This window comes from Leptodactylus fuscus, chromosome 5 (genome assembly GCF_031893055.1).
Source record: "Leptodactylus fuscus isolate aLepFus1 chromosome 5, aLepFus1.hap2, whole genome shotgun sequence".
NCBI lineage: Eukaryota > Metazoa > Chordata > Amphibia > Anura > Leptodactylidae > Leptodactylus > Leptodactylus fuscus.
The window spans coordinates 25,622,734-25,648,766 of NC_134269.1; the positions used below are offsets into that span (position 1 = coordinate 25,622,734).

The following is a 26,033-nucleotide window of genomic DNA, read 5'->3' on the forward strand; positions in this document are numbered from 1 at the left end:
TTTCTATTTAGTGGCCATTACCCTACAGGTGAGATATAGTCACATAGGCTGCCGATTACTGCAATTAAAAACTGCAGCAGACCAGCGCTGTGTAAACTCAGCCTAATGTGTGTTTCACCACATGGATAACAATTCCCTAAAAATTGTTAGCAGCTGTAATAACCCGAAATGAAGGGCCAGAGTAACAGCTGCCCTTAAAGCCCCCATACGCATTATAGGAAATTCATTCTGAACCTATGAACTAGGGCCTTGAGGTTTTTCAATAAATTGTGTTTTTTGTAGAGAAAAGCAACCTCAGACACTTCCTTTGTAGCCATGGAAGAATCAGATCCACTTTTTGTATTGTGTCCTGCTAGATGGATGCTAAGGGAGCACTCACATGGCGCAGTTAAAACTGCATTGGCAATAATGGCGTCCTGTTTTAATGTTTTGGGTTTTTCCACTTAAAACACATTTATATAACATGTTTAACCTGTAAAATGAAAAACTGCACCAGAAATGCTTCTAGGGCTAAGTTCACATCTGCGCCGGAATCTCCGTGTTGGAATTTTTGCCAGTTTCAGTTATTAAAATGACAGACCCCCATTATAGTCAATGGGGCCATCTGTGTGTTACCGCTGTTTTAGCGGTCCGGCTATCCTCCAAAGGACTCAAACAGCGGAGAGGCGACGCTAGTGTAAACTGTAGGCAGGTTACTCTGATGTAGTGGTAACTGCGCCGTGTGAACGCGCCTTCAGTAGTCTGAGCTGTAGCCTTGTTTTCGGGGACAGCTGACACTAGAGAGGGCAGGGTCGAATATACTGTTGAGCTAAATATAAAAGGTCTAGTGACTATTTACTGACATGGGGTCACTGAGGAATTCAGAATAGACCCTGCGAGAACAGCTGACCTTCCCCGACAGATGGCCATTCTTCTGTTGTAAACTGCTCTTTAATGAAATACTGCCACCTAAAGGCGTGAATTAGAAGAAATCTTCACCGAATCCTCAAATTTTGTTTTTCATTTACCTATACCTACTGTGATTTTTAAATCCCATATATGATCTCTCAAAATAGACACTTATCTCCCAAAGGCTACCCAAGCTACGGTATTGGCACAATAATGGAACCAGATTGGACAATACTGTGATGACTTTATGGTGGCCGATGTATCTGGTTGTTAGTAATGGAGGAGAATATATTGTAGAAGGAAAGGGGGAACTTTTTGTGAGTCCACATACTGGTAGATAAGTGCTAGATCATAGAGGTCTGATCGTTGGGACCCAATTAATAGTCAGAAGGGCGTCCTTGTTGGTTTAGAGGACTTGATTGGAGTGGTGGTCGCCACACGGAGAAGCCAAATACAGCAGTTCAGCCATCTCCTAATGCTGAAAGAAGGGACATCTCGCCTGTATGACCGTTGTTCATTTAACCCCTCCTGTCTGTGATCTTTCTGCTGGAAGGAAAAGGGTACACAAGACCTCCCGTCCTAGTGATTTGAGAGGGGTCCCAGAAGTCAGACCCCACCTTTCTAGCACTTATTATCCACTTGATATTACCAGACTTTATGGCCAGGGGGACACATTACGTTCTCACATCTAGGAATCTTGCAGCAGCTGACCCAATCCGAAGTCATGAGATGGATGGATGGATAGATAGATATCCACAGGATATGCTATAAATGTCTAATAAATCCTGGTCCCATCTCTGGGATCTGCCCCTATTTCTAAAATGTCCTAGTCCCCACCACCTTCATGTCCGGTTTTGTCCTCCTTGGTCGGGCTTACGATAACAGCGTATATCTCTGAATGGAAGTTATGGAATCATGGTAGCGCTAAGATCTACATGGTTTTCGTAAGCTCGACCATCGAGGACAGGCTTCTTGGTGAGGTAAGAGTTGGGGTGCGGGTCCCAGAAGTTGGGGTCTGCATCTATCTGACTTGTATGGCATATCCTAAATGGTTTTCATGGTACTATCCCTCTGGACATATTACCACTAAAACCAGCCGTTTTGTACTTTGACATGAGGTCTTTGCCTAAGAGTTTTTGGAAATTTTAATATGGCAGAAGTGAGTACTCTTATTCAACTCTGGCGCGACTTATTGAAATAGTTTACTTTGTTATTTTTACCCGTAGGCCAGTCACCCAACTACATGGAGGCCATTGTGGAGGACTATGAGGAGGACTTTGAAAAACTGGAAAAAAGCATCATGAAAGGTCAGCCAGCAATCCTGTATGACCAAGAGCAGTTCTGGTTTTAGGCTAGGTCTACATGGCGACTCTTGTTATTATCACACTGCTACTCCTTCCCCAATGGAAGTGAAGGGACTATAAGGATGCAGCACGATCAGGTTGTAATGCGACTCGAGTCACTTATATTAGTTAGAAGTTGCGGGGCTATTCTGAAATCTTTGGTCATGCAACTGGAATCCCTGCCAAAGTAGTCATACCTATCCTAAAGAATATGTCCTTCTCATTCTTTTACAGATATGAGGTTCTCTATTGTCTTTGCTTTTCTTTCTTTTGTCTTTCGATGCATAGAAGTTATTATAGGGTCGTATATTCAGTGTGTGATCTGACATCCAGACCCTACGCAGATCAGCTATTCTGGTAGTGTCTACATCGGCAGTGTATGGGGAGCGAGTGTGTGCAGGCTCTCCTAGGTAACACTAGAGTCACAACTCCGTGATAACTGCGTCGTCTGATCATTCTTCGGATGACCAGAAGAATCAAAAAACAGACACCATTGGTTCCCTTCTATGAACTAGAGGAACCCCCCCCCCCCCCAATCACTATAATGGGGTCTGTCTGGTGTCCATTTTTTTTTAGCAACTGAATGCTAATCTGTCACATTCTGTGGATAGGTCCTCAGTATGAGAAATCCATTTGGGATTCATATTGTATGTGAGGCTTCATCTTTCCATTTCTTCCTTGATACATTAGGACTACAAGAACTGTATCTCTCTAAAACCCTATGTGACGCCACTGTAGTGACGGAAGGTGAACGGTTCCTTTGTCACAAGTAAGTACTGGTCTTTGTAGTGCACCCCATCCCATTCCAATTACCAGGTTCCTGATCGTCTTTACTTGGGCATTCTCCTTAAAAGGGTTTGTGGGATTGTGATATTGATGGCCTATACTTGGGATAGGTCATCAATATTGGATTGGTTGGTTTTGACACCCGGGACACCAACAGGATTTTGTCGAATGCTTTGGCTTCTTCACTGGATACTATGCACAATGCAACACTGCACTCATTTTGAAAGCCGCCATTTTGGAACTTGGCATGGTAGAAGAGGACAGAGATTGTGTTGATCACTGGGGAGTGTAGTACCCGAGTCATTCCAGGGGATTTCACGTTACCAATTCGCCATGGCACAGTTAGCAAGTTGCTTGTCAAATCTTCACCAAACTGGTTGGACCTGTCAAAAAGTGAACAATAATTCATCTGGGACAATTGTGTTGCATCCACTTTTTGGCAGATCCACAACAGATCCTGTTTGGCAGAATCTGGGAAGCAATTTACCAACTGTGCCATGGCAGGCGGCTGGACTGTTAGAGTGCTGAGTGTTAAAATCACAATCTCTGTCCTTTTGTCCAACCACCTTTATTCAGGTGTCTCCAAACCTTTGGATCACTCTGTGTTTTCAAGATCTATTTCTTGCAATTTCCTTGAAAATTTTTGAAACATACTCTTGTCTTTTGCAGAGTCGTCCTTTCAACAGTCAGCCCCTACTTTCGAGTGCTATTCACATGTCCTATGAAGGAATCGGAGAGTGGAGAGGTTTCTCTTCTGGACATCCCTTCATCAGTCATGAAGGATGTCCTGAACTTCGTATATACCGGTAGAGCTAAACTCAATATGGATAATGTGGAGGATCTCTTCATGGTGTCCTGTCGCCTGCAGATTAAGCCCTTGCAGGATTTCTGCAGCAGGTAATGAGCGCTACCCTTGGTTCACACTAGTCAGGCAAACTGAACAACGGAGAAGCGAACCGCTAAAGTGGTTCGATAATAGTCCATCGTTTTAAAACTGAAAGTGGTGAAGGAAAAAGTGCTTTGTGTAGGGTTTTTTTTCTCTGCCGATTTTCGTCAGACTCTGCGACTTAGTCTCCAACTGAGACTCCAGCGCAGATGTGAAAGTGGCTTTATCAATGGCGGTAGATCTACGAAAATGTAAATCTGCACTAGAAACCAAATAGGTTCCCAATATTCCTAGACCAATTCATTGTCAAAAGCCCAAATACATAGCAGAAAATCTTTGTACAATGATGAAACCTTGTTAATTTTTTTTCATGCTGCAACACCAGGGCACTTCCTAGGCATTCTTGGACTTAATCTACCAGAGTACACAAGTACAGGTGGCCCAAGCTGTGACCTAATGGTCTACTATAAGTCACTGACCCTTGGTTCACATCTGCTGACATGACGTACATCAAGTACTTTTCTGTCCGCCCCTGTGGAGATCTCGCGGCAAGCACATGGACCCCATTATAGTCTATGTGGTCTGTGTGCTTTCACTGCACACCGCTTGCAAATGCATTTGGTAGTCCGTTCAGGGATCTCCATGCAGACTCCCCGAATGGATTACCAAACGCAGATGTGAACTAGGCCTTAGATTTACAGGATACTTTGGTCTATTTCTTAGGGTTTGAGGTATGGCCCACAATTCTTTTATCTGATGGGCTCAAGAAACCTCAGTCCAACACTGCCCAAGATCTATTACCTTTTAAAATGTTCTTAGCAAGTATTGTGCTCAAAATAGCCTGTTCTTAAAGGGGAAATCTAGTCAAAATGATCTCATAGTTGCATGTGAGTAGACCTTATCGGTGAAGTTTGCGGTCTTGGCCCACCACTAGTTTCTAGAATCTCTAGAGATCTGACCTGTCAAAGTGTAATCGCATCCAAAATCTCTGACTTCATAAATGTCATCGTCTCCTTTGATGTCCTGAATGTCATAGATATGACATTTGATTAGATTTTCCCTTTTAAGGTCAAGTACAAGTTGGCAGACCCATGAGCAAACATGGGGCAAGGTCTCGAAAACTTGCAGCAAATTTGTTATTGAGACCTGAAATGTCAAAACTGGTGTTTTCTTTGGGGAAGTTGCACCCCACCTCTGCTCTTCCAATTCTCCCTGGGTGCCCCACTTTGGCCAGTGACCGGCTGAGTGACATTTCCAGTGTGTTGGAGCAGGACCAAGAAGAGAAGAGCTGCACATGGTCAGAATGGCATTGGTCAAGGGGTCGGTGAAATTGGCATCACTGCTTTTATTTTATTATGTTGGCGCTTGGTCCGGTTTTAGGTGCAGTCAGGGAAAAAAGTAAAATAAAATAATTATTTTTGGTTATACCATTATGGATAATTTATTAGTAGTATAATTTTACTTATGTACTTTGATAAGAATTCAATCACTCAAATTTTTCATGAATTAGAGGTGTTTATACTGCTTCAGACTGACCAGTTCAAGTTGGTGGCTTGGTCTACCACCTCTACAGCCCTGGTCATATTGATAATTTTTAAGACCATTGATATGCTGACCAGGGTTTGAAAACCAAATCTAAAAATTTTGGCCTGATCCATCCAAAGCCCCCCCCCCACCCCTTTTTCCCCTAAAGTTTTCACATTTAAGGTAAAAAGTCTATTTTATCTTCTCTGGCTTTCTTTCAGGTTCCTTATTTTAAATATGGACTCTGAAAATTGCCTATGGATCTACAGACTGGCTCATAGTCACAATGACCATATCCTCCTGGATATAAGTATGCATTGCATTGGCCAAAATTTGACCAGTATAGCTGAAAAAGAGGACTTCTTACATCTGGAACTCTCAGAAGTAACCAGTATCCTCTCCTCCGATGAGTTGATGGTTTCTTCAGAATTTACAATCTATAGCCTTGCTTGCCGGTGGTGGGAAAATAACTCTGACAGTGGCAGCCCCCTTCCAGAAGGTCTCGTGAAAGTTATTAGATTTCCTCTTATGAACAGAGATGAGTTATCAAAAGTCAGCGCTGATGTACGTCCTAAGACCACCATCCTCAACTCTCCAGACGGCCGCTTACGTCAAGGAATGTATGAAGAACGGATACTAAGCTTGGACCTGACGGAGAGATATGAAACAATTCCTGGACTACACGATTATCATGTAAACGCTTATGATCCGAATACAGACTCATGGGAGAAGCTTCCATTTATCAGTCCTCCATATGACCCTGGAGTTGTAGCTGTGAGCACCTCCTTGTTTGTGTCAGGTGGTTTTAGTGAGGACGATTACGTATCGAAACTTCTACATGTGTATGACTCGATAACAAACGAGTGGAAGGAATTGCCATCGATGATTAATCCCAGATATGGCCATGGTTTCCTACATTACAGAGAATTCCTATATGCAGTAGGAGGATATGATGGTCAAGAAACAATTAATTCCGCAGAACGTTTCAATCTGATTAACGAAACTTGGAGTTCGATCTCTTCCATCCCATTGCCGGTGCGCAGTTTTCCATCGGCTGTGCTCAAAGGGAAGTTGTTCCTCCTAGGTGGATTGACTGGCCCTGCTAAACAATCCACACCGTATCAGGGATTTCATATTTATGATATAGCCACCGACACATGGAGCCAGTTTGAGCTGCCCGTGGTGTTTTCGGGTGCAGGTGCTGTGGTTTTAGATGACAAGTTGTACGTCATTGCTAGTTATGACTCCAGACATGGAGATTGTCATGCATACCCACCCTATGACGAGTATCAGGCCTATCTATTATATGATGAGCAGCCAAATACCACCCCAAGAAGTTTTTGTATGGATCATTTGGGACGAATTTGCCAATCCGCAATACCACCTGTCTTGGAAAGCATTGTATCCGCAACAGTAGTGGCTTGGAAACATAGGATCTACATTATTGGAGGAAGTGGAAGGGATGGCCTTTGCCACGAGAAGATGTTCTACTGGAATACTGGGACACCTAAGTGGATCAAATGTGAAAAAGATCTTCCGTTCTCGTATGATGGTTCCTTAGGAGGAGTTACTTTACTAGTTCCTATGAAACGCTTCCATGGTGCTATTCCTAGAAGAAAGTTATCCTATAATTTTCGATCAGAAGACCATGATCAAGACCACGAGGAACAATGGTGGAAGAGTGACTATTCACTTTAGCCATATATATTTGTATATTCTGCTATATTTTTTGTATACACATCTAAACTGAATATATATTAACCTTTAGCTGTTGCGTAGGAAAGGATAAATAAAATATTACATGCACATGTACTTCAGATATTTCTTCATTCAATAATGGACAGGTCATCAGAATCAAAAAGGAGGGTGTCCTATACTAAGAATCTGTACCCTGTATATGGCTTATGACGGCCAAATCAGCTGCTTGGTATGGGGTCTGGATTTCAGACCCCCACTGATCAGATACTGACCACACATTAGTGTCCATGGGTCTTTGGCAACCTTTGTTGTAGTAATACTTCATCTATCACCCACTGTCCCTACTGTTCCTTTCTGGGGTCCCCATACGTCTCTGTACTGCATGGTCCATCTCACCATGGGGGTCTGACTGCTCAGACAGCGATTGACTAAGCGGCCATATTTCCACTTTGAGATGGATCAGAAAGTAAAGAGTAGTGTGGGACCCAGGCAGCAATGGAGTGGGTGCAATGGGAATTGGAGAGAGGAGTAAGGGTGACACAACGGTGCAAATTTATTAACAATTTACATCACTTTTATGGCATAAAGGCAGATTTGGAGTTTGAGACTGTTTAAGTGCCACTTGAGTCAAAAATATACTGTAGTGAGTTATGCCCGAAATCTATACTGACCATGAGCTGGCGCAAATTTCTGTGCAAGTGGGCAACCTAATGGCGGTTACACTTGACTTATGAGCGGGTGCTTGGGAGATACACTGCGATTTTTCTGCAGGTATGCCAAAGAAAAAAAAAATAGGTTTTTGCCTCTAAGGATTTGATACAGAAATTGGAAAATGATAAAAAAATGTTACTTTATACAAGGAATAACCAGCTGCATTGATGGTACCCATTTAAAGGGCTTGTACAAAGTTATGAAATGATCCCCTATCAAGAGGACAGGGATTCGCTTCAGGATTGTTGGGGTTCTAACTGATGGGACCTCTGCCAAACCTGAGGAGGGGGCTCTCTGGTGTTCCCATAGACTAATAATAGAGCAACAGGGAACTATTCGACTTTTCTAGTCTGAACAAGAGCTGTATAGTATTTCCTCATCTCATCATGTTTTACAGTAGCTTTATGAAGCCGACTAAAAGGAAATTTCTCTGTTGCCCATAGCAACCAATCGCAGCACAGCTTTCACTTTGTATTCTGCTTTTGGAAAATGAAAGTTGTTGTGTGATTGGTTGTTATGGGCAACAAAGACAGTTTCTCTTTGTAGACAGATTCATAAATATATATATATATATATAATTTTTTTTTTTTAAGGGATCCTATCATTCAAATACTTTTTTTTTTTTCTGACTAACATGTCAGAATAGCCTTAAGAAAGGCTATTCTTCTCCTACCTTTCGTTGTCTTCTCCGCGTCGCCGTTCACCTGTAATCCCGTTTTTTGTCGGTATGCAAATGTGTTATCTTCCAGCACTGGGGGAGGCCCCAATGCAACGAGAGAACTCTCTCCAGCAACGCCTCCATCTTCTTCAGCAACCACCTCTTCACGTCTTCTTCCGGCTGCAGATGCCGGCGCTCATTTTTTTTGGGCTGCTTACGTGAGCATGCGCAGTACGCTCTGTACTCCGTTGACCTACAAGAGCGTACGGCGCATGCTCGCGTAAGCAGCCACAAAACAATGGCCGTCGGCGTCTGCCGTCGGCTCTGCCTGAGACCCGATGGCAGAGCCGACTGCACAGGCGTGTGACCCCAGCTGGAAGAAGAGATGAAGAGGCAGTTGCTGAAGAAGATGGATGCGTCGCTGGAGAGAGTTCTCTCGCAGCATTGGGGACACCCCCAATTATTTTATATCAGAAAGCATTTGGACGCCATCCAAGTGCCTTTTGTTCTCCATTGACTTCAAGGGGGGAGGGGTTCTGTTCTGAGGTCATGGGGAAAGTCTGATGCTCCATTGGAAGATTCTTGGCCTAGACCCTCATATGTGTGTAGGAGGTCCTTCTTGGAAATGTACTGGTGGACTTGGAGAAGTTTGTGGCTGGCACCTTGATGTTGGGTGTGGAACCTAAACAGCCCCAACCCTTGACTCATTTAGGTGCTAGGCTAGCCTTCCTTCTAGTACACACACTAGGCTCCACTTACTATTGCATATATTTTGCAGGGGGGGGGGGTTGAAGATGTCACTGCTGGTGTAAGTTTGTTCTTGGCCCTACATACCTCATACACCAGGTTGGGCAATTTCTTTTTTCCTCCATCGTTCATGTTATTATTGATGGCATTTTTTGACTCTTTCTCTGATCATGATCTCATTTTCCTTAACCATAGCACCACGCTGTCCTTGGCGTGGACGATTCAGAGAGCCCACTCTTATCTCAAGCCCTTAGAGTTTGGTCCTCTTCTTTGAGTGGCAACCAACTCCTTAAAGGTTCCTATCATGGTGGAGGAACTGGCTGTGGTGGTGTGGGGATCTCAGTCAGGAAAAGTAGCTGGGCCCAACAGCCTTCCACTTTCATACCGCTGCATCCCGCTTGTAGTCTCGGCCCAAGGTGGTCGACTAAGTACTTGGGGCCAAAGATAGTTCTCATGCATGTAAAAAAAAAAAAAAAAACACTGGATAAAATCTATTCCAATGTCCAACAGTCTTCATAATGGTATCAATTAAATTACAACTTGCCCTGCCAAAACTCCGAACATGGAAATATACATAGGTGTTACTTCTGTCATAGAAGACAAAGTGGTTTTTTGGGGGGATTTTTGTAAATAGGCCTTTACCTGTATTGGCCAATGTTCACTATTCCAGCTCTTTACCATGGCCTAGAGGGGGCATCATAAATTACGTCCTAGATGTTGCAACCTGATGCTCTTCAGCATCACCTGGAGGCATAAACGGAGATGGTCATGGACAGGAGCACAACATAAGTGAAAATCGTACGTAACCGGATGGAATAATCCAGTAGATAACAGCCTAAAGGACCTATGTGGGGCCCTTACTCTATGGGGGCCTATAACAGGTGCACTTACTGCATGTGGGCCGCTAATGGAGGCAATATACCATGGGGGGGGGGGGGGGGCAATCAGTAAAGGAGGCGTTATACTGAGCCCCAGAAAAAAAAGCTTACTATGGGGCCCTTTATTTTCTAATTATACCCCTTGAAATTATAAAAAAAAAGTTATGGGTAGAAAAATATGACAAAAAAAATTATACATATATTTGTGGGGTTTTTTTTTTGAAAGTTTTGGATTTTTGCTAAGGAGCTAAAACATAATAAAAACCATAAATGTGGTGTCCCTGTAGTCGTACTGACCCTGAGAATATAGGTAATGTCATTTTAACTGCCTAATGAATGCCATAACACCAGAAGCTGTAAAAAATGCTGCAATGTGGGGTTTTTTTTTTTACTTTTTTTTTTATTTTTTATTTACATTGTATGGAATGGTAAAGGGCATCCTTGTGAAGTACAATATGTACAATTCTGCTTAATGCCTATAAGAGAAGCATTTGCAATGTAACAATGACAATAATAAGCAAAAATTGCAACAAAAAAATTATGAAAATATTAATGTGAAAAACAACTCCTATGTGGATTCTGTAACATTTAAAAATGAGCTAATAGTGAATAATGTTGTATACATGGCACAGGGCTATATCAGGCCCTGAGTACTCCAATCTCCTACAAAGTGAAATGTAATGATAGTCTGATGAAAAGACACGGTCATAAACAATTTAGAGAAAAAAAAAAAAAAAAAAAGCTCATGTTCCCATACCGGGAGTCGAACCCGGGCCGCCTGGGTGAAAACCAGGAATCCTAACCGCTAGACCATATGGGAGCTGATAGAATTGATGCTTGGCTGTGCTGCAGGTATAGTAGGCGGTGCAATACAATACAACACACATTAATACATTGATCTCACTTTATATTTCACCACTCGGCTTCCTTACTTATAGTTGTCTTATTGTGATGGGAACAAATGTCAGCTCTAAGCTCCTCCTCCTAAATCTACTGGTGTTAGACCCCACAGAAGGAATGTACAAAGCCCTGATCCCCAGCTGCCTCGTTAGCGCAGTAGGTAGCGCGTCAGTCTCATAATCTGAAGGTCGTGAGTTCGATCCTCACACGGGGCACTTGTTTTATTCATCATCAGACATGTAGATATTTACTTGTCTGAACCTTCATATGTTCACATTTACCCCTCTAAATAAATAAATAAATATAAATTAAATATAATATACAGTAACTTTGGACATGACGCCTGTGGCCACAATTTTGCACATGAACGTGTTTAGGTTGCGATTTGCAACGGGAATATTTGTGACGCTCTTTCATTTGCCACAATGAGCGCAGGAATACCCTGCAGCAATGCGATGGTTGTCATGGCCGGAGTCCGATTCTACGGCAAGTGACTCAAGATCATCATGTCACCCTGCCACGCCTTCACTACAGTTACGCCAGGTTCATGCCTATGTTGGGGTCCCAAAAAACAGAAAATCAATCTGCGTAAAAAGCGGTTACCAGCGGACCGCATTGACTATAATGGGGTCTGCCGGATTTCCGCCTGAAAAATGTTCTGCTTGTAAGACTTTTTTTCTCCCCTTTTTACAAGCGGAACGGGGGACGGTCATCGAAAACAGGTGTGACCATAGCCTTAGTGAACGGAGTTACATTGCAACCCCTAGTGTGCCGTAACTGCTAGTCAATAAAAGGTCAAACAATTAGGGAAGGAGTCGCAGAGTAATTTTGGGTGCACCTATTTTAGCGGTCCGCCTGTCCATTGTTCTGGTTATCTGACGGATCAGAACAACGGACAGGCGATGATGCTAGTATGAACCTAACGCCAAATGGATTCCTGAGATCAGACGACTGGTATGTTTCTGATTATTGTCCCACTGTTGCGATAAGGCGACCCCAGTCACTTACATTAGCCGCAATGATCGCACTAATTCCCATATTGTGTCTCGTATAATGGCGTCACTGTGTAGCCGTATCCTTATACAGGTTTTGTAGATTCTATTAAGAAAAAAAAAAATACAATACAAAATTACGTAGCCCGTTATGCTATTTTTTGTCGTATCGCGACAGACCGCATTAGAGTCGGAGGTCAGTCGGAGATTTTATTTAAAGCACATATACTTAATTTGGCCAACACAGATGTTGAGTTCACTCTTTTATAAAAGCTATAAGAATTAGACTGATAAAAGCTGATTGTTTTTAGTATTATGATGATTTATGACAATAATAAAAATTGGGGAGAAAAAACGTTTACATTCCCATACCGGGAGTCGAACCCGGGCCGCCTGGGTGAAAACCAGGAATCCTAACCGCTAGACCATATGGGACTGCTGACAACGTTGCAGAAACTCTAGTAGAACAGAGTACAGAAGCCAAGTCACATGATATGTATCAGCCAATTAGGTGGCTTTTGTGGAAAGAACGTTCAGTGCTCGCTGAGAGGACAGTGAGGTCAGAACACAGAGCTGCAGTACCACAGAAATGGCGGGAAGATGGCGGCGTGTAGTGCTGTGGTAATATCTACAGAGCAGGATGATCGTCAAGTTGTGAACTGTATCCATGTTGTTGCACAAGTATACACTGTCATGGAAAATGTGACTAACATGCCGAGTGAGTTACCAGTGTTATCACAGCATAGAGCTACACACACTGATGTCACAGTATAGAGATAATACACACAGTGATGTCACAGTACAGGGATAATACACACAGTGATGTCACAGTACAGAGATAATACACACAGTGATGTCACAGTACAGGGATAATACACACAGTGATGTCACAGTACAGGATAATACAAACAGTGATGTCACAGTACAGGATAATACACACAGTGATGTCACAGTACAGGGATAATACACACAGTGATGTCACAGTACAGAGATAATACACACAGTGATGTCACAGTACAGGGATAATACACACAGTGATGTCACAGTACAGGGATAATACACACAGTGATGTCACAGTACAGGGATAATACACACAGTGATGTCACAGTACAGAGATAATCCACACAGTGATGTCACAGTACAGGGATAATCCACACAGTGATGTCACAGTGCAGAGATAATACACACAGTGATGTCACAGTATAGGGATAATACACACAGTGATGTCACAGTATAGGGATAATACACACAGTGATGTCACAGTACAGGATAATACACACAGTGATGTCACAGTACAGAGATAATACACACAGTGATGTCACAGTACAGGGATAATACACAGTGATTTCACAGTACAGGGATAATACACACAGTGATGTCACAGTACAGGATAATACACAGTGATGTCACAGTACAGGATAATACACACAGTGATGTCACAGTACAGGGATAATACACACAGTGATGTCACAGTACAGAGATAATACGCACAGTGATGTCACAGTACAGGATAATACACACAGTGATGTCACAGTGCAGAGATAATACACACAGTGATGTCACAGTACAGGGATAATACGCACAGTGATGTCACAGTACAGGATAATACACACAGTGATGTCACAGTGCAGAGATAATACACACAGTGATGTCACAGTACAGGGACAATACACACAGTGATGTCACAGTACAGAGATAATACACACAGTGATGTCACAGTACAGGGATAATACACAATGTGATGTCACAGTACAGGGACAATACACACAGTGATGTCACAGTACAGAGATAATACACACAGTGATGTCACAGTACAGGGATAATACACACAGTGATGTCACAGTACAGGGATAATACACACAGTGATGTCACAGTACAGGGACAATACACACAGTGATGTCACAGTACAGGGACAATGCACACAGTGATGTCACAGTACAGAGATAATACACACAGTGATGTCACAGTACAGAGATAATACGCACAGTGATGTCACAGTACAGGGATAATACGCACAGTGATGTCACAGTGCAGAGATAATACGCACAGTGATGTCACAGTACAGGGATAATACGCACAGTGATGTCACAGTACAGGGATAATACACACAGTGATGTCACAGTACAGAGATAATACACACAGTGATGTCACAGTACAGGGATAATACACACAGTGATGTCACAGTACAGGGATAATACACACAGTGATGTCACAGTACAGAGATAATACACACAGTGATGTCACAGTACAGGGATAATACACACAGTGATGTCACAGTACAGAGATAATACACACAGTGATGTCACAGTACAGGGATAATACACACAGTGATGTCACAGTACAGGGATAATACACACAGTGCTGTCACAGTGCAGAGATAATACACACAGTGATGTCACAGTATAGGGATAATACACACAGTGATGTAACAGTACAGGGATAATACACACAGTGATGTCACAGTACAGGATAATACACACAGTGATGTCACAGTACAGGGATAATACACACAGTGATGTCACAGTACAGGGATAATACACACAGTGATGTCACAGTACAGAGATAATACACACAGTGATGTCACAGTACAGGGATAATACACACAGTGATGTCACAGTACAGGGATAATACACACAGTGATGTCACAGTACAGAGATAATACACACAGTGATGTCACAGTACAGGGATAATACACACAGTGATGTCACAGTACAGAGATAATACACACAGTTATGTCACAGTACAGAGATAATACACACAGTGATGTCACAGTACAGGGATAATACACACAGTGATGTCACAGTACAGGGATAATACACACAGTGATGTCACAGTGCAGAGATAATACACACAGTGATGTCACAGTATAGGGATAATACACACAGTGATGTCACAGTATAGGGATAATACACACAGTGATGTCACAGTACAGGATAATACACACAGTGATGTCACAGTACAGAGATAATACACACAGTGATGTCACAGTACAGGGATAATACACACAGTGATGTCACAGTACAGGGATAATACACACAGTGATGTCACAGTACAGGGATAATACGCACAGTGATGTCACAGTACAGGGATAATACACACAGTGATGTCACAGTACAGAGATAATACACACAGTGATGTCACAGTACAGGGATAATACACACAGTGATGTCACAGTACAGGGATAATACACACAGTGATGTCACAGTACAGAGATAATACACACAGTGATGTCACAGTACAGGGATAATACACACAGTGATGTCACAGTACAGAGATAATACACACAGTGATGTCACAGTACAGGGATAATACACACAGTGATGTCACAGTACAGGGATAATACACACAGTGCTGTCACAGTGCAGAGATAATACACACAGTGATGTCACAGTATAGGGATAATACACACAGTGATGTCACAGTACAGGGATAATACACACAGTGATGTCACAGTACAGGATAATACACACAGTGATGTCACAGTACAGGGATAATACACACAGTGATGTCACAGTACAGGGATAATACACACAGTGATGTCACAGTACAGAGATAATACACACAGTGATGTCACAGTACAGGGATAATACACACAGTGATGTCACAGTACAGGGATAATACACACAGTGATGTCACAGTACAGAGATAATACACACAGTGATGTCACAGTACAGGGATAATACACACAGTGATGTCACAGTACAGAGATAATACACACAGTTATGTCACAGTACAGAGATAATACACACAGTGATGTCAGTACAGGGATAATACACACAGTGATGTCACAGTACAGGGATAATACACACAGTGATGTCACAGTGCAGAGATAATACACACAGTGATGTCACAGTATAGGGATAATACACACAGTGATGTCACAGTACAGGGATAATATACACAGTGATGTCACAGTACAGGGATAATACACACAGTGATGTCACAGTACAGGGATAATACACACAGTGATGTCACAGTACAGGATAATACACACAGTGATGTCACAGTACAGGGATAATACACACAGTGATGTCACAGTACAGGGATAATACACACAGTGATGTCACAGTACAGGGATAATACACACAGTGATGTCACAGTACAGGGATAATACACACAGTGATGTCACAGTACAGGGATAATACACACAGTGATGTCACAGTACAAGGATCTATACATACAACAAGATACAAAGGGGCTTTACTAGCATAACCGAAGAAAAAACATTTGGTATTGCCAAAGCAAAGAATGGTTGGGGGTGGGAATGGGCGTGGGGTGTGTGGTTTGAGCGTATGTGTGCTCTCGTGGTCTCGTTGTTCTTGTTTGGGACGTGTGGGTATGGGTGGGAGGTGGGGTTTAATAGTCTTTTGGGGTCTCATCTTCCTCTTGTTTGGTGACAGCTGGACACGTATTGGGCAGCAATCTCCACAGTGGTCTCCTCTTTTCCCAGTAGGATGTATTATTTATATATATAAATAATTATTTAAAAAAAAAAACTTACCCAGGAAATCTTTGAGACAACCCCTATGTCCCAAAAGTCTTTTGTTATGGAGTTAAATAATAATCTTCAACTTTACTATATATTGCTTTGCATAGTCAGACAGCATAGTGCTGTCTGTTACTGTAATGGTAGCGAGCAGAAATCTATGTCCTGTCCTTGAGCAACTCTATGCAAATAAATGAAGTGATCTTCAGTCGTAGACAGTTTTGGCAATTAATCACATGTGAATATTTGTTAGGAAGGCAGAATTTTACATATGGGCAATACAGCAGGCGCAACCCTTCTGCACACACACAGATATAGTGTAGACATGCACCTCAGAGTACAATTGGGGTAAATTCACACTGAGTTTTTTGCAGGTGGATTTTTGAGTTACAATCTGCCTCAAAACCTGCCTTTAACACCTTCACAGGATACACATACCCATCATACATATAGGAATTTATGTGCTATTAACACCCAGCACCTCTCAGATACTCTACAGTCCTCTCTGTCCCCCATCTCCTCAATCTCCTGTCCCAATCTGGCCACCAGTCACTATAATGAAACCTTTAAAAATGCATTGGATGAGGTGGCTCCCCCTCCACTCGTAAAGCTCGATGTAGGAGGCAGCAACCCTGGCACACGCCACAGGTGCGTTTTCTTCATCGGTTCTCTAGGTGTGCCGAACGTCTCTGGAGAAAATCAACTTCACCTGCAGATTTTCTCCACTTCAAATTTATGCTTAAAACATATAATTCTGCCCTTCACCTCATCAAACAAGTGTATTTCGCCGCTCTCTTCTCTCTCCAGTAAAGGCTTTTTGAAACTTTTCACTCCTTACTCACTCCCAAGGTGCAGGCGCTATTCACAGACCTTAGTGCAAAAGATCTGGCCACTTATTTCCAATTGATAAGATCGGTCAGGAAATAAATGTCCAATCCCCAGGTGGCATTGATTCCCACACCTACCATAATACCAATTCCCTCACCAACCACACTTCAGACTGTCCATTCTCATCTTTTGAACCTGTTACAGAAGAGGAAGTCTCCCAACTACTTTCTTCATCTCACCCTATGACCTGCAGTAGTGACCCCTTCTCCTCACACCTTCTCCAGTCTCAGTCTCCTGCTGTCACGACTTACCTTATCAAAATATTTAACCACTCTCTGTCTTTTGGAATTTTTCCATCCTTTTTCAAACATGCTGTCATAACCCCACTATTTAAAAAGCCCTCCTTGGACCCATCCTGTGCTGCTAACTATCGACCCGTCTCTAACCTCCCCTTCATCTCTAAAATCTTGGAACGCTTGGTCTATTCTTGTTTCATCTGCTATCTCTCTGCTAACCCTCTTCTTGACCCCTTACAATCTGGCTTCCGCACATTACCGAAACGGCTCTCACAAAAGTCTCCATTGATCTCCTGACAGCTAAATCTAATGGTGACGTCTCTCTTCTTATTCTTCTGGATCTCTCAGCAGCTTTTGACACTGTTGACCATAAACTCCTCACTATATCCGCTCAGTCAGCATCAAGGACACTGCGCTCTCCTGGTTCTCCTCTTATCTCTCGGACTGCATTTTCAGTGTATCATTTGCAGGCTCTGTCTCTTCCCTTTGCAGTTGGTGTTCCCCAGGGCTCGGTCCTAGGCCCTCTGTTCTCTCTCTACATAGCCCCCCTTGGACAAACCTTCACCAAGTTTGGCTTCCGGTATAGCCTCTGGTCTGTGCCAGTCACTACATACATTGGCTGCCTATTCATTACAGAATACGATATAAAGTTATCACCCTCAGCCACAAGGCTCTCCATAATACTGCACCTCCCTACATTTCCTCCCTCATCTCTGTCTATCACCCAACCCATGTTCTCCGTTCACTCAATGACCTAACACTTACATCCTCTATTATCAGAACTTCCCATGCTCGTATACAAGACTTCTCCCAAGCTGCACCGCTTCTCTGGAATGTTCTATTGCCGACAAGCAGATTAACTTCCAATTTCTACAGCATTAAAGGAGTTGTCCCATCACAAGGATCCTATCTATACTGCTAGTTTAGGTGGATTTAGACTTTTCCTATATACATTTCTTTATCAAAACTGTTTTGTTTGGCTGCTATCTTAATTTATTCACTTCATTGTTTACACTGTGTTTCCATGGCCTGGTGCTAAGCTTATCTCAATTGACAGGTGACCAGCTCCCTGCTCTCAAAGGGGAGGGAGGGGCTGAGTACTGGGAGCAGCTCTGAGCTGTGTATATCTCTGCCACAGACAAGTGACGTAGCTGCCTGTACTCAGGGAAGGGGGGGAGAGGGGCTGAGTGCTCGGCAGAAGCTCTGAGCTGCTTATGTCTCTGCCACAGACAAGTAATGGAGCTCCTGCTCTCAGATAGGGGAGGGGGAGGTGAGTGCTCCAGGATTTCTGAGCTGTTTAATCTCCTGCTCTTCCACTTATCAGTCTCCCATTCACTATAATAGGTGTCAGACAGACTTTTTTCCTCTACTTGATTTTTTTAAGGTAGAGGGGAAAGAAGCATCATAACCTACTTTCCAGTGGATTCCGCCTTACAAGATGCATTGAAATGAATGGGAGGCAATCAGAGCCTGCTGGAAAAAAAAAAAACGTGTTTTTTTTCCTCCTCCCATTCCTTTTAATGGGTTTTGCGATGTGGAATCCGCCAGGAGATAGGACATGATGCTTCTTTCTCTGATATTTTAGCTAGACGAAAAATCAGCTACTGACTCCCATTGAAATGAAGAGTTTAGGGGAAGATTCCACCTGGAAAAAAAACTCCTTACACACAGCTCTGCTGCATGTTCTGCATTCCTCCCAAGGCCCTCCCCACCCTGCAGGTCATACCTCATAAGAAGCAGAAGCAAAACTTAATGAAAGGACCTTTTATGATGTAATGAACATTATATATCATGAAGGTCCTTCAGATCTTACATCTTGATTTGTTCTGCTTCTTTTGAGGAATGAGGACCTGCAGGGTGAGAAGAGCTGAGAATTATGGAAATAGGAGTGGGTAATGTGCCTTATTAGGGAAAGACATTACAGGGACTTATTAGACCAGACATACCCTGCTAATCATTCTGAGTAAGGAATATGCAAATAAGACCTCAATGGTGAAAAAGAGAAACTTGCTCTAGTACCACATTTTGGAAGGTGGCTCCCTGTAGATTAAAGGGGTTTTCCCATCTCTCTCTTTGCCTGCTGTCCCTTCTTCTCACTTCCTGTATTCTTCAACAAGCTGGTTGGCGGGCCTTTACTGTTTGATGGAGAGGACGGTATTAAGTACCTCACTGTATATAGACATTGCCTTTACCATGAGATCATTACTATAAATCTAAAATGCAAATCAAATAATATGCACAATAAATGTATATGACATTACACAGGTTTGAGAACACTTACATGCTGTAAGGACTGACAATGGACTTGCAGTAAACTCAATGTTATCTCTGTGTTTACATACACATGCTGTCCAATTGCAGCAAACTGCAATTAGCCAAAGATAAGAGATCTAAAAGCAATTAATCAATAGAACTCAGCCCCCCTCCCCTCCAGAGAGCACTAAGTCAGGTCATTCATCCTATAATGCAAAATAAGGAGAGTTTAAAGCAAAGTAAATGATGTGTAAAACAATAGGAGGAATAATTTCACATAGCAGGCAAACGAAGCAGTAGTACTAATGCAATGGTTTTAGGAAAACTTGAATTTACATGAGCTAGCAGTACAGATTAGGATACTTGTGATGGTGCACAATGCACCATCTAAGGCACAGCAATCCCCCCACCCCATTTAGTCCAGCTGGGGTCAGGTCAATGGGCTTTGCAGTTGCCTCGTTAGCGCAGTAGGTAGCGCGTCAGTCTCATAATCTGAAGGTTGTGAGTTTGATCCTCACACGGGGCACTTTTTGTTATGCCTATTAAATTCATTGAGGGATGTTTTTATAGAGAAAAGAACTCCCTCCTTTGACAATGAGGTCCTCTATTGCTTCCAGTTGTTATTGCTCTGCATATGAAACCAAACGAATGTGAGGTCTTCTACTAGTTTACATCAATATTTTGTCCACTAGATGGCACTATACCACGAACATATCTGCTGGTGGGTCGAATTCAGTTAGTTAGGAACCGACTCACCCAAATCTAGTTATAAAGTTGGAGGAATAGGGTGAGATAACATGTTACTATAGCAGTCAGGGTGGTGGAGAAATGTATGGCAGACTTTTTTTCCTCTACTTGATTTTTTTCAACTAGAGGGGAAAGAAGCATCATGGCCTACTTTCCAGTGGATTCCTTCTTACAAGACCCATTGAAATGAATGAGAGGCAGTGAGAACCTGCTGGGAAAAAAAAAACACAATTTTTTTTTCCTCCTCCCATTCATTTCAATGGATTTTGCAAGGTGGAATCCGCCAGAAGATAGGTCATGATGCTTCTTTCTCTGATTTTTCAGCTAGATGAAAAATCAGCTACTGACTCCCATTGAACTGAAAGTTTTTTTTCGCCTAGAAAAAACTTACACACAGCTCTGCTGCATGTTCTGCAATCCTCCCAAGGACCTCCCCATCCTGCAGGTTCTCATACCTCACAAGACGCAGAAGCAAAACTTAATGAAAGGACCTTTTATAATGTAGGATTTTTCTTATTCTTATGGTAGAGTTGGAAGGGACCTCAAGGGCCATCGGGTCCAACCCCCTGCGAGTGCAGGTTTTCCTAAATCATCCCAGCTATATGTTTATCCAGATTCCGCTTGAAGATTTCCATTGATGGAGCGCCCACCACCTTCCGTGGCAGCCTATTCCACTCTCTCACTACCCTCACTGTCAGAAAGTTTTTCCTAATGTCTAATCTGTATCTCTTTCCCTTTAGTTTCATCCCATTGCTTCTTGTACTTCCTTGTGCTAATGAGAATAGGGTAGATCCCTCTGCACTGTGACTACATTATATATCATGAAAGTCCTTCAGATCTTACATCTTGATTTGTTCTGCTTCTTTTGAGGAATGAAGACCTGCAGGGTGAGAAGGGCTGAGAATGATGGAAATAGGAGTGGGTAATGTGTCTTATTAGGGAAAGACATTACAGGGACTTATTAGACCAGACATACCCTGCTAATCATTCTGAGTAAGGAATATGCAAATAAGACCTCAATGGTGAAAAAGAGAAACTTGCTCTAGTTCCACATTTTGGAAGGTGGCTCCCTATTGATTAAAGGGGTTTGCCCATCTCTCTCTTTGCCTGCTGTCCCTTCTCACTTTCTGTATTCTTCAACAAGCTGGTGGGTGGGCTTTGACTGTTTGATGCAGAGGACGCTATTAAGTACCACACTGTATATAGATATTGCCTTTTCCATGAGATCATTTCTATTATCATTACTATAAATCTAAAATGCAAATCAAATAATATGCACAGTAAATGTATATGACATTACACAGGTTTAAGAACACTTACATGCTGTAAGGACTGACAATGGACTTGCGGTAAACTCAATGTTATCTCTCTGTTTACATACACACACTGTTCAATTCTTTATCAGCAAACTGCAATTAGCCAAAGATAACAGTTCTAAAAAGCAAGTAATTAATAGAACTCAGCCCCCTCCCCTCCAGAGAGCACCGAGTCAGGTCATTCATCCTATAATGCAAGTTAAGAGAGATACAAGCAAAGGAAATGATGTGTAAAACAATAGGAGGAATAATTTCATAAAGCAGTAATACTAATGCAATGGTTTTAGGAAAACTCTTGAATTTACATGAGCTAGCAGTACAGATAGGATACTTGTGATGGTGCACAATGCACCATCTAAGGCACAGGAATCCCCCCCACCCCATTTAGTCCAGCTTGGGTCAGGTCAATAGGCTATGCAGTTGCCTCGTTAGCGTAGTAGGTAGCGTGTCAGTCTCGTAATCTGAAGGTCGTGAGTTCGATCCTCACATGGGGCACTTTTTGTTATGCCTTTTAAATTCATTGAGGTATATTTTTATAAAGAACTGCCTTCTTTGACAATGAGGTCCTCTATTGTTTCCAGTTGTTATTGCACTGCATATGAAACAAAATGAATGTGAGGTTTTCTACTAGTTTACATCAATAATTTGTCCACTAGATGGCACTATACCGCGAACATATCTGCTGGTGTGGTTGAGTGCCATTGCTTTAATAGTTATCTGTAGTCAATTCTGTGGTAATATGGTTCTGGAACATTCTGGGTTGTTACTTATGCTTTATTTACATTTTAAACAGCAAAAACAAATGAAAAACTAAAATTGCCGTGACCCGGATTCGAACCGGGGTTGCTGCGGCCACAACGCAGAGTACTAACCACTATACGATCACGGCTGGCTGTAGTAATGGTGAGATCAGAGGGCATCTAAGGTCTTTCTAGAGACCTCATACTATTAACCGGTTAAGGACCGCTGGCCGTAAAATTACGGCCAGTGATCCTGGTACCTAAAGACCGGCCGATTGTAAAAATACGGCCGGTCTTTAGACTCCATTTTAGAGGGGATCGCGCGTCCCCCCGGCGACAGTCCCGCCCCCACTACCGGCGCGGGACTTGGTGAACATGCCGGGGACCGATCTGATTGGTCCCCGGTCATGTGATCGCTGTGACAGCAAGTCACAGCGATCCGTTCTATTTACAGTAGTGACGGCTGCTTCTAAGTCTCCTCCTTCTCCTCTTCTTCTTACACTTAGTTTCTTTTGTGAGGAGAAGAGAAGAAGAAGCGATATCTTAGAGCAGCAGCTGTCACAAAACACTATACTTTGTTTCCACTGCCCAAAAACCCATCGATCACCCCATCCACTGCCCAAAAACCCCTAATTCCCACCCCATATCACCTTATACATAGATCATATATATATATATATAAAAAAATAAATATATATATATATATATATATATATATATCTCTGTATATCAGATCTAGATAGGGAGATATATCTATATATATATACCCGCCATATAGGTATATATATATATATATATCTGTCCCCTGTATAGCGCTAACATATTCTGCGGCGCTTTACAGCCACTGTGCCAAAGAGGGCTAGCAATAATCAGCTCTCTAGCTAAATACATATATATATATCTACCGTATAAAATTTAGATAGATATATATATATATATACCCGCCATATAGGTATATATATATATATCTGTCCCCTGTATAGCGCTAACATATTCTGTGGCGCTTTACAGACATTGTCAGCCAAAGTGTCAAAGAGGGCTCGCAGTAATCAGCTCTCTAGCTAAATACATATATATATATATATCTACCGTATAAAATATAGATATATATATATATATATATATATACCCGCCATATAGGTATATGTATATATCTGTCCCCTGTATAGCGCTAACATATTCTGTGGCGCTTTACAGACATTGTCAGCCAAAGTGTCAAAGAGGGCTCGCAGTAATCAGCTCTCTAGCTAAATACATATATATATATCTACCGTATAAAATATAGATATATATATATATATATATACCCGCCATATAGGTATATATATATATCTGTCCCCTGTATAGCGCTAACATATTCTGTGGCGCTTTACAGACATTGTCAGCCAAAGTGTCAAAGAGGGCTCGCAGTAATCAGCTCTCTAGCTAAATACATATATATATATATATCTACCATATAAAATATATATATATATATATATATATATATATATATATATACCCGCCATATAGGTATATATATATATATCTGTCCCCTGTATAGCGCTAACATATTCTGTGGCGCTTTACAGACATTGTCAGCCAAAGTGTCAGAGGGCTCGCAGTAATCAGCTCTCTAGCTAAATACATATATATATATCTACCGTATAAAATATATATATATATATACCCGCCATATAGGTATATATATATATATCTGTCCCCTGTATAGCGATTATGGCGAGGAGGTTTTATACTAGTGAGGAGGCATACGCCATTCTTTGGTCAGATGCATCAGATGCGTCTGACACTGAAACATTTGCAGACAATGAAAATGACAATATAAGTGTCAATTCCGATATGTCTTCAGGGGACGTTCTCCCTGATGACATTGACTCTTCAGATGGTGAAGGTGCAGGAACTAGCAGTGCGGCAGCACACAGTGACACTTTCCCACTAATTGATGTGCGTTCCCTCCAGTGGGCACCTGCTCCATCTTTTGCCCCTAGAGTCCACCCATTTACTGCATCTCCTGGCATAACAGTGGATGATTCCCAATTTACCCACATGAATTATTTTAGTTTATTCATAAGCGACGACCTCCTCAATGAAATTGTCCTTCAAACGAATTTATATGCCACCCAGTACATAACCCAAAAACCTTCCTCTGACCATGCCAAAGATTGGACACCCACAGATCTAGTGGAAATGAAAAAATTTTGGGGCCTCACCCTAAATATGGGTATTGTAAAAAAGCCCTCAATCAGATCATATTGGTCAAAAAGTCCCGCACAGTCAACCCCAATATATTCGGCAGTCATGTCCAGGCTTCGCTATGAGCGAATAATGAGGTTCCTTCACTTCAGTGATAATTCACAGGCCCCCCCAAGTGATGATCCAAACCGTGATCGGTTATTCAAACTGAGACCCCTCATAAATTATTTGAACCACTCCTTTTTACAACATTACACCCCAGAGCAAAACGTCAGTGTGGACGAATCCCTCCTTAGTTTTCACGGCAGACTGAGCTTTCTCCAATATCTCCCTTCCAAACGGGCAAGATATGGCATAAAGCTATATAAGCTTTGCGAAAGCAGTTCTGGCTACACCGCCGCCTTCAGAATATATGAGGGACGAGATAAAAAAATTAATTCCCCAGGATGCCCCCCAAATTTTCCCATCAGTAGTAAAATAGTGGTGGAGATAATGCAGCCCCTGCTACACAAAGGGTACCACTTGTATTGTGACAACTTTTATTCAGGTGTGGCCCTATTTAGACACTTGCATTGTGCAAACACAGGAGCATGTGGAACCATGCGCAAAAACCGAATTGGTTTTCCGCAGCAGCTAGTGGGGAAGGGCATACAAAAGGGGGAGTCCTGTTCTTATTCTTGTGAGGAGCTGTTGGCGGTGAAATACAGAGATAGGAGAGATGTATATGTGTTGAGCACAATACACCCCACAGGAACAGTGGCAGTGAGGGAAAGAGGGGCAACAGCAGACAAGCATAAGCCAATAAGTGTGTCCGAGTATAACAAACACATGGGGGGGGTGGATTTAAGTGATCAAATCTTACAGCCCTATTTGATAAAAAGGAAAACCAAAACCTGGTACAAAAAAGTGGCCATCTACCTAATACAAATTGGAATTCACAATGCCTTTTTACTTTATAAAAAGAAGGGAGGCACCGACAAATATCTGGATTTCCAGGAAAAAATAATTCACAACCTCCTTTTTGACCCTCAGGACCCCATAGAGAACCCCCAGTCTGAAAATGTCAAACGACTAACTGAAAGGCATTTTATCAGTCTAATTCCCTCCACAACAACACGAGCTAACGTGCAAAAAAAAATGCCGTGTCTGCGCCAAAAATGGGC

At 42.2% G+C, this 26,033-nt stretch overlaps 1 protein-coding gene and 6 non-coding genes across 7 annotated transcripts; 4 read left to right on the forward strand and 3 right to left on the reverse strand.

The window, feature by feature from the left end:
- Positions 1-2,131: 2,131 nt before the first annotated feature.
- On the forward strand, positions 2,132-7,125 carry LOC142204773 (kelch repeat and BTB domain-containing protein 8-like). The gene is made up of 4 exons (XM_075276093.1): positions 2,132-2,195; positions 2,922-3,000; positions 3,687-3,914; positions 5,649-7,125. The coding sequence occupies exons 1-4, from the start codon at positions 2,132-2,134 to the stop codon at positions 7,123-7,125; spliced, it is 1,848 nt and encodes a 615-aa protein (XP_075132194.1).
- Positions 7,126-10,867: 3,742 nt separating this feature from the next.
- TRNAE-UUC (transfer RNA glutamic acid (anticodon UUC)) lies at positions 10,868-10,939 on the reverse strand. Its single transcript has one exon. It is a non-coding gene; the product is annotated as a tRNA-Glu (tRNA).
- A 222-nt stretch (positions 10,940-11,161) lies between these two features.
- Positions 11,162-11,234, forward strand: TRNAM-CAU (transfer RNA methionine (anticodon CAU)). The gene has a single exon. It is a non-coding gene; the product is annotated as a tRNA-Met (tRNA).
- Positions 11,235-12,374: 1,140 nt separating this feature from the next.
- On the reverse strand, positions 12,375-12,446 carry TRNAE-UUC (transfer RNA glutamic acid (anticodon UUC)). The gene has a single exon. It is a non-coding gene; the product is annotated as a tRNA-Glu (tRNA).
- A 7,881-nt stretch (positions 12,447-20,327) lies between these two features.
- On the forward strand, positions 20,328-20,400 carry TRNAM-CAU (transfer RNA methionine (anticodon CAU)). The gene has a single exon. It is a non-coding gene; the product is annotated as a tRNA-Met (tRNA).
- A 1,959-nt stretch (positions 20,401-22,359) lies between these two features.
- TRNAT-CGU (transfer RNA threonine (anticodon CGU)) lies at positions 22,360-22,432 on the forward strand. Its single transcript has one exon. It is a non-coding gene; the product is annotated as a tRNA-Thr (tRNA).
- Positions 22,433-22,754: 322 nt separating this feature from the next.
- Positions 22,755-22,826, reverse strand: TRNAH-GUG (transfer RNA histidin (anticodon GUG)). The gene has a single exon. It is a non-coding gene; the product is annotated as a tRNA-His (tRNA).
- Positions 22,827-26,033: the final 3,207 nt, after the last annotated feature.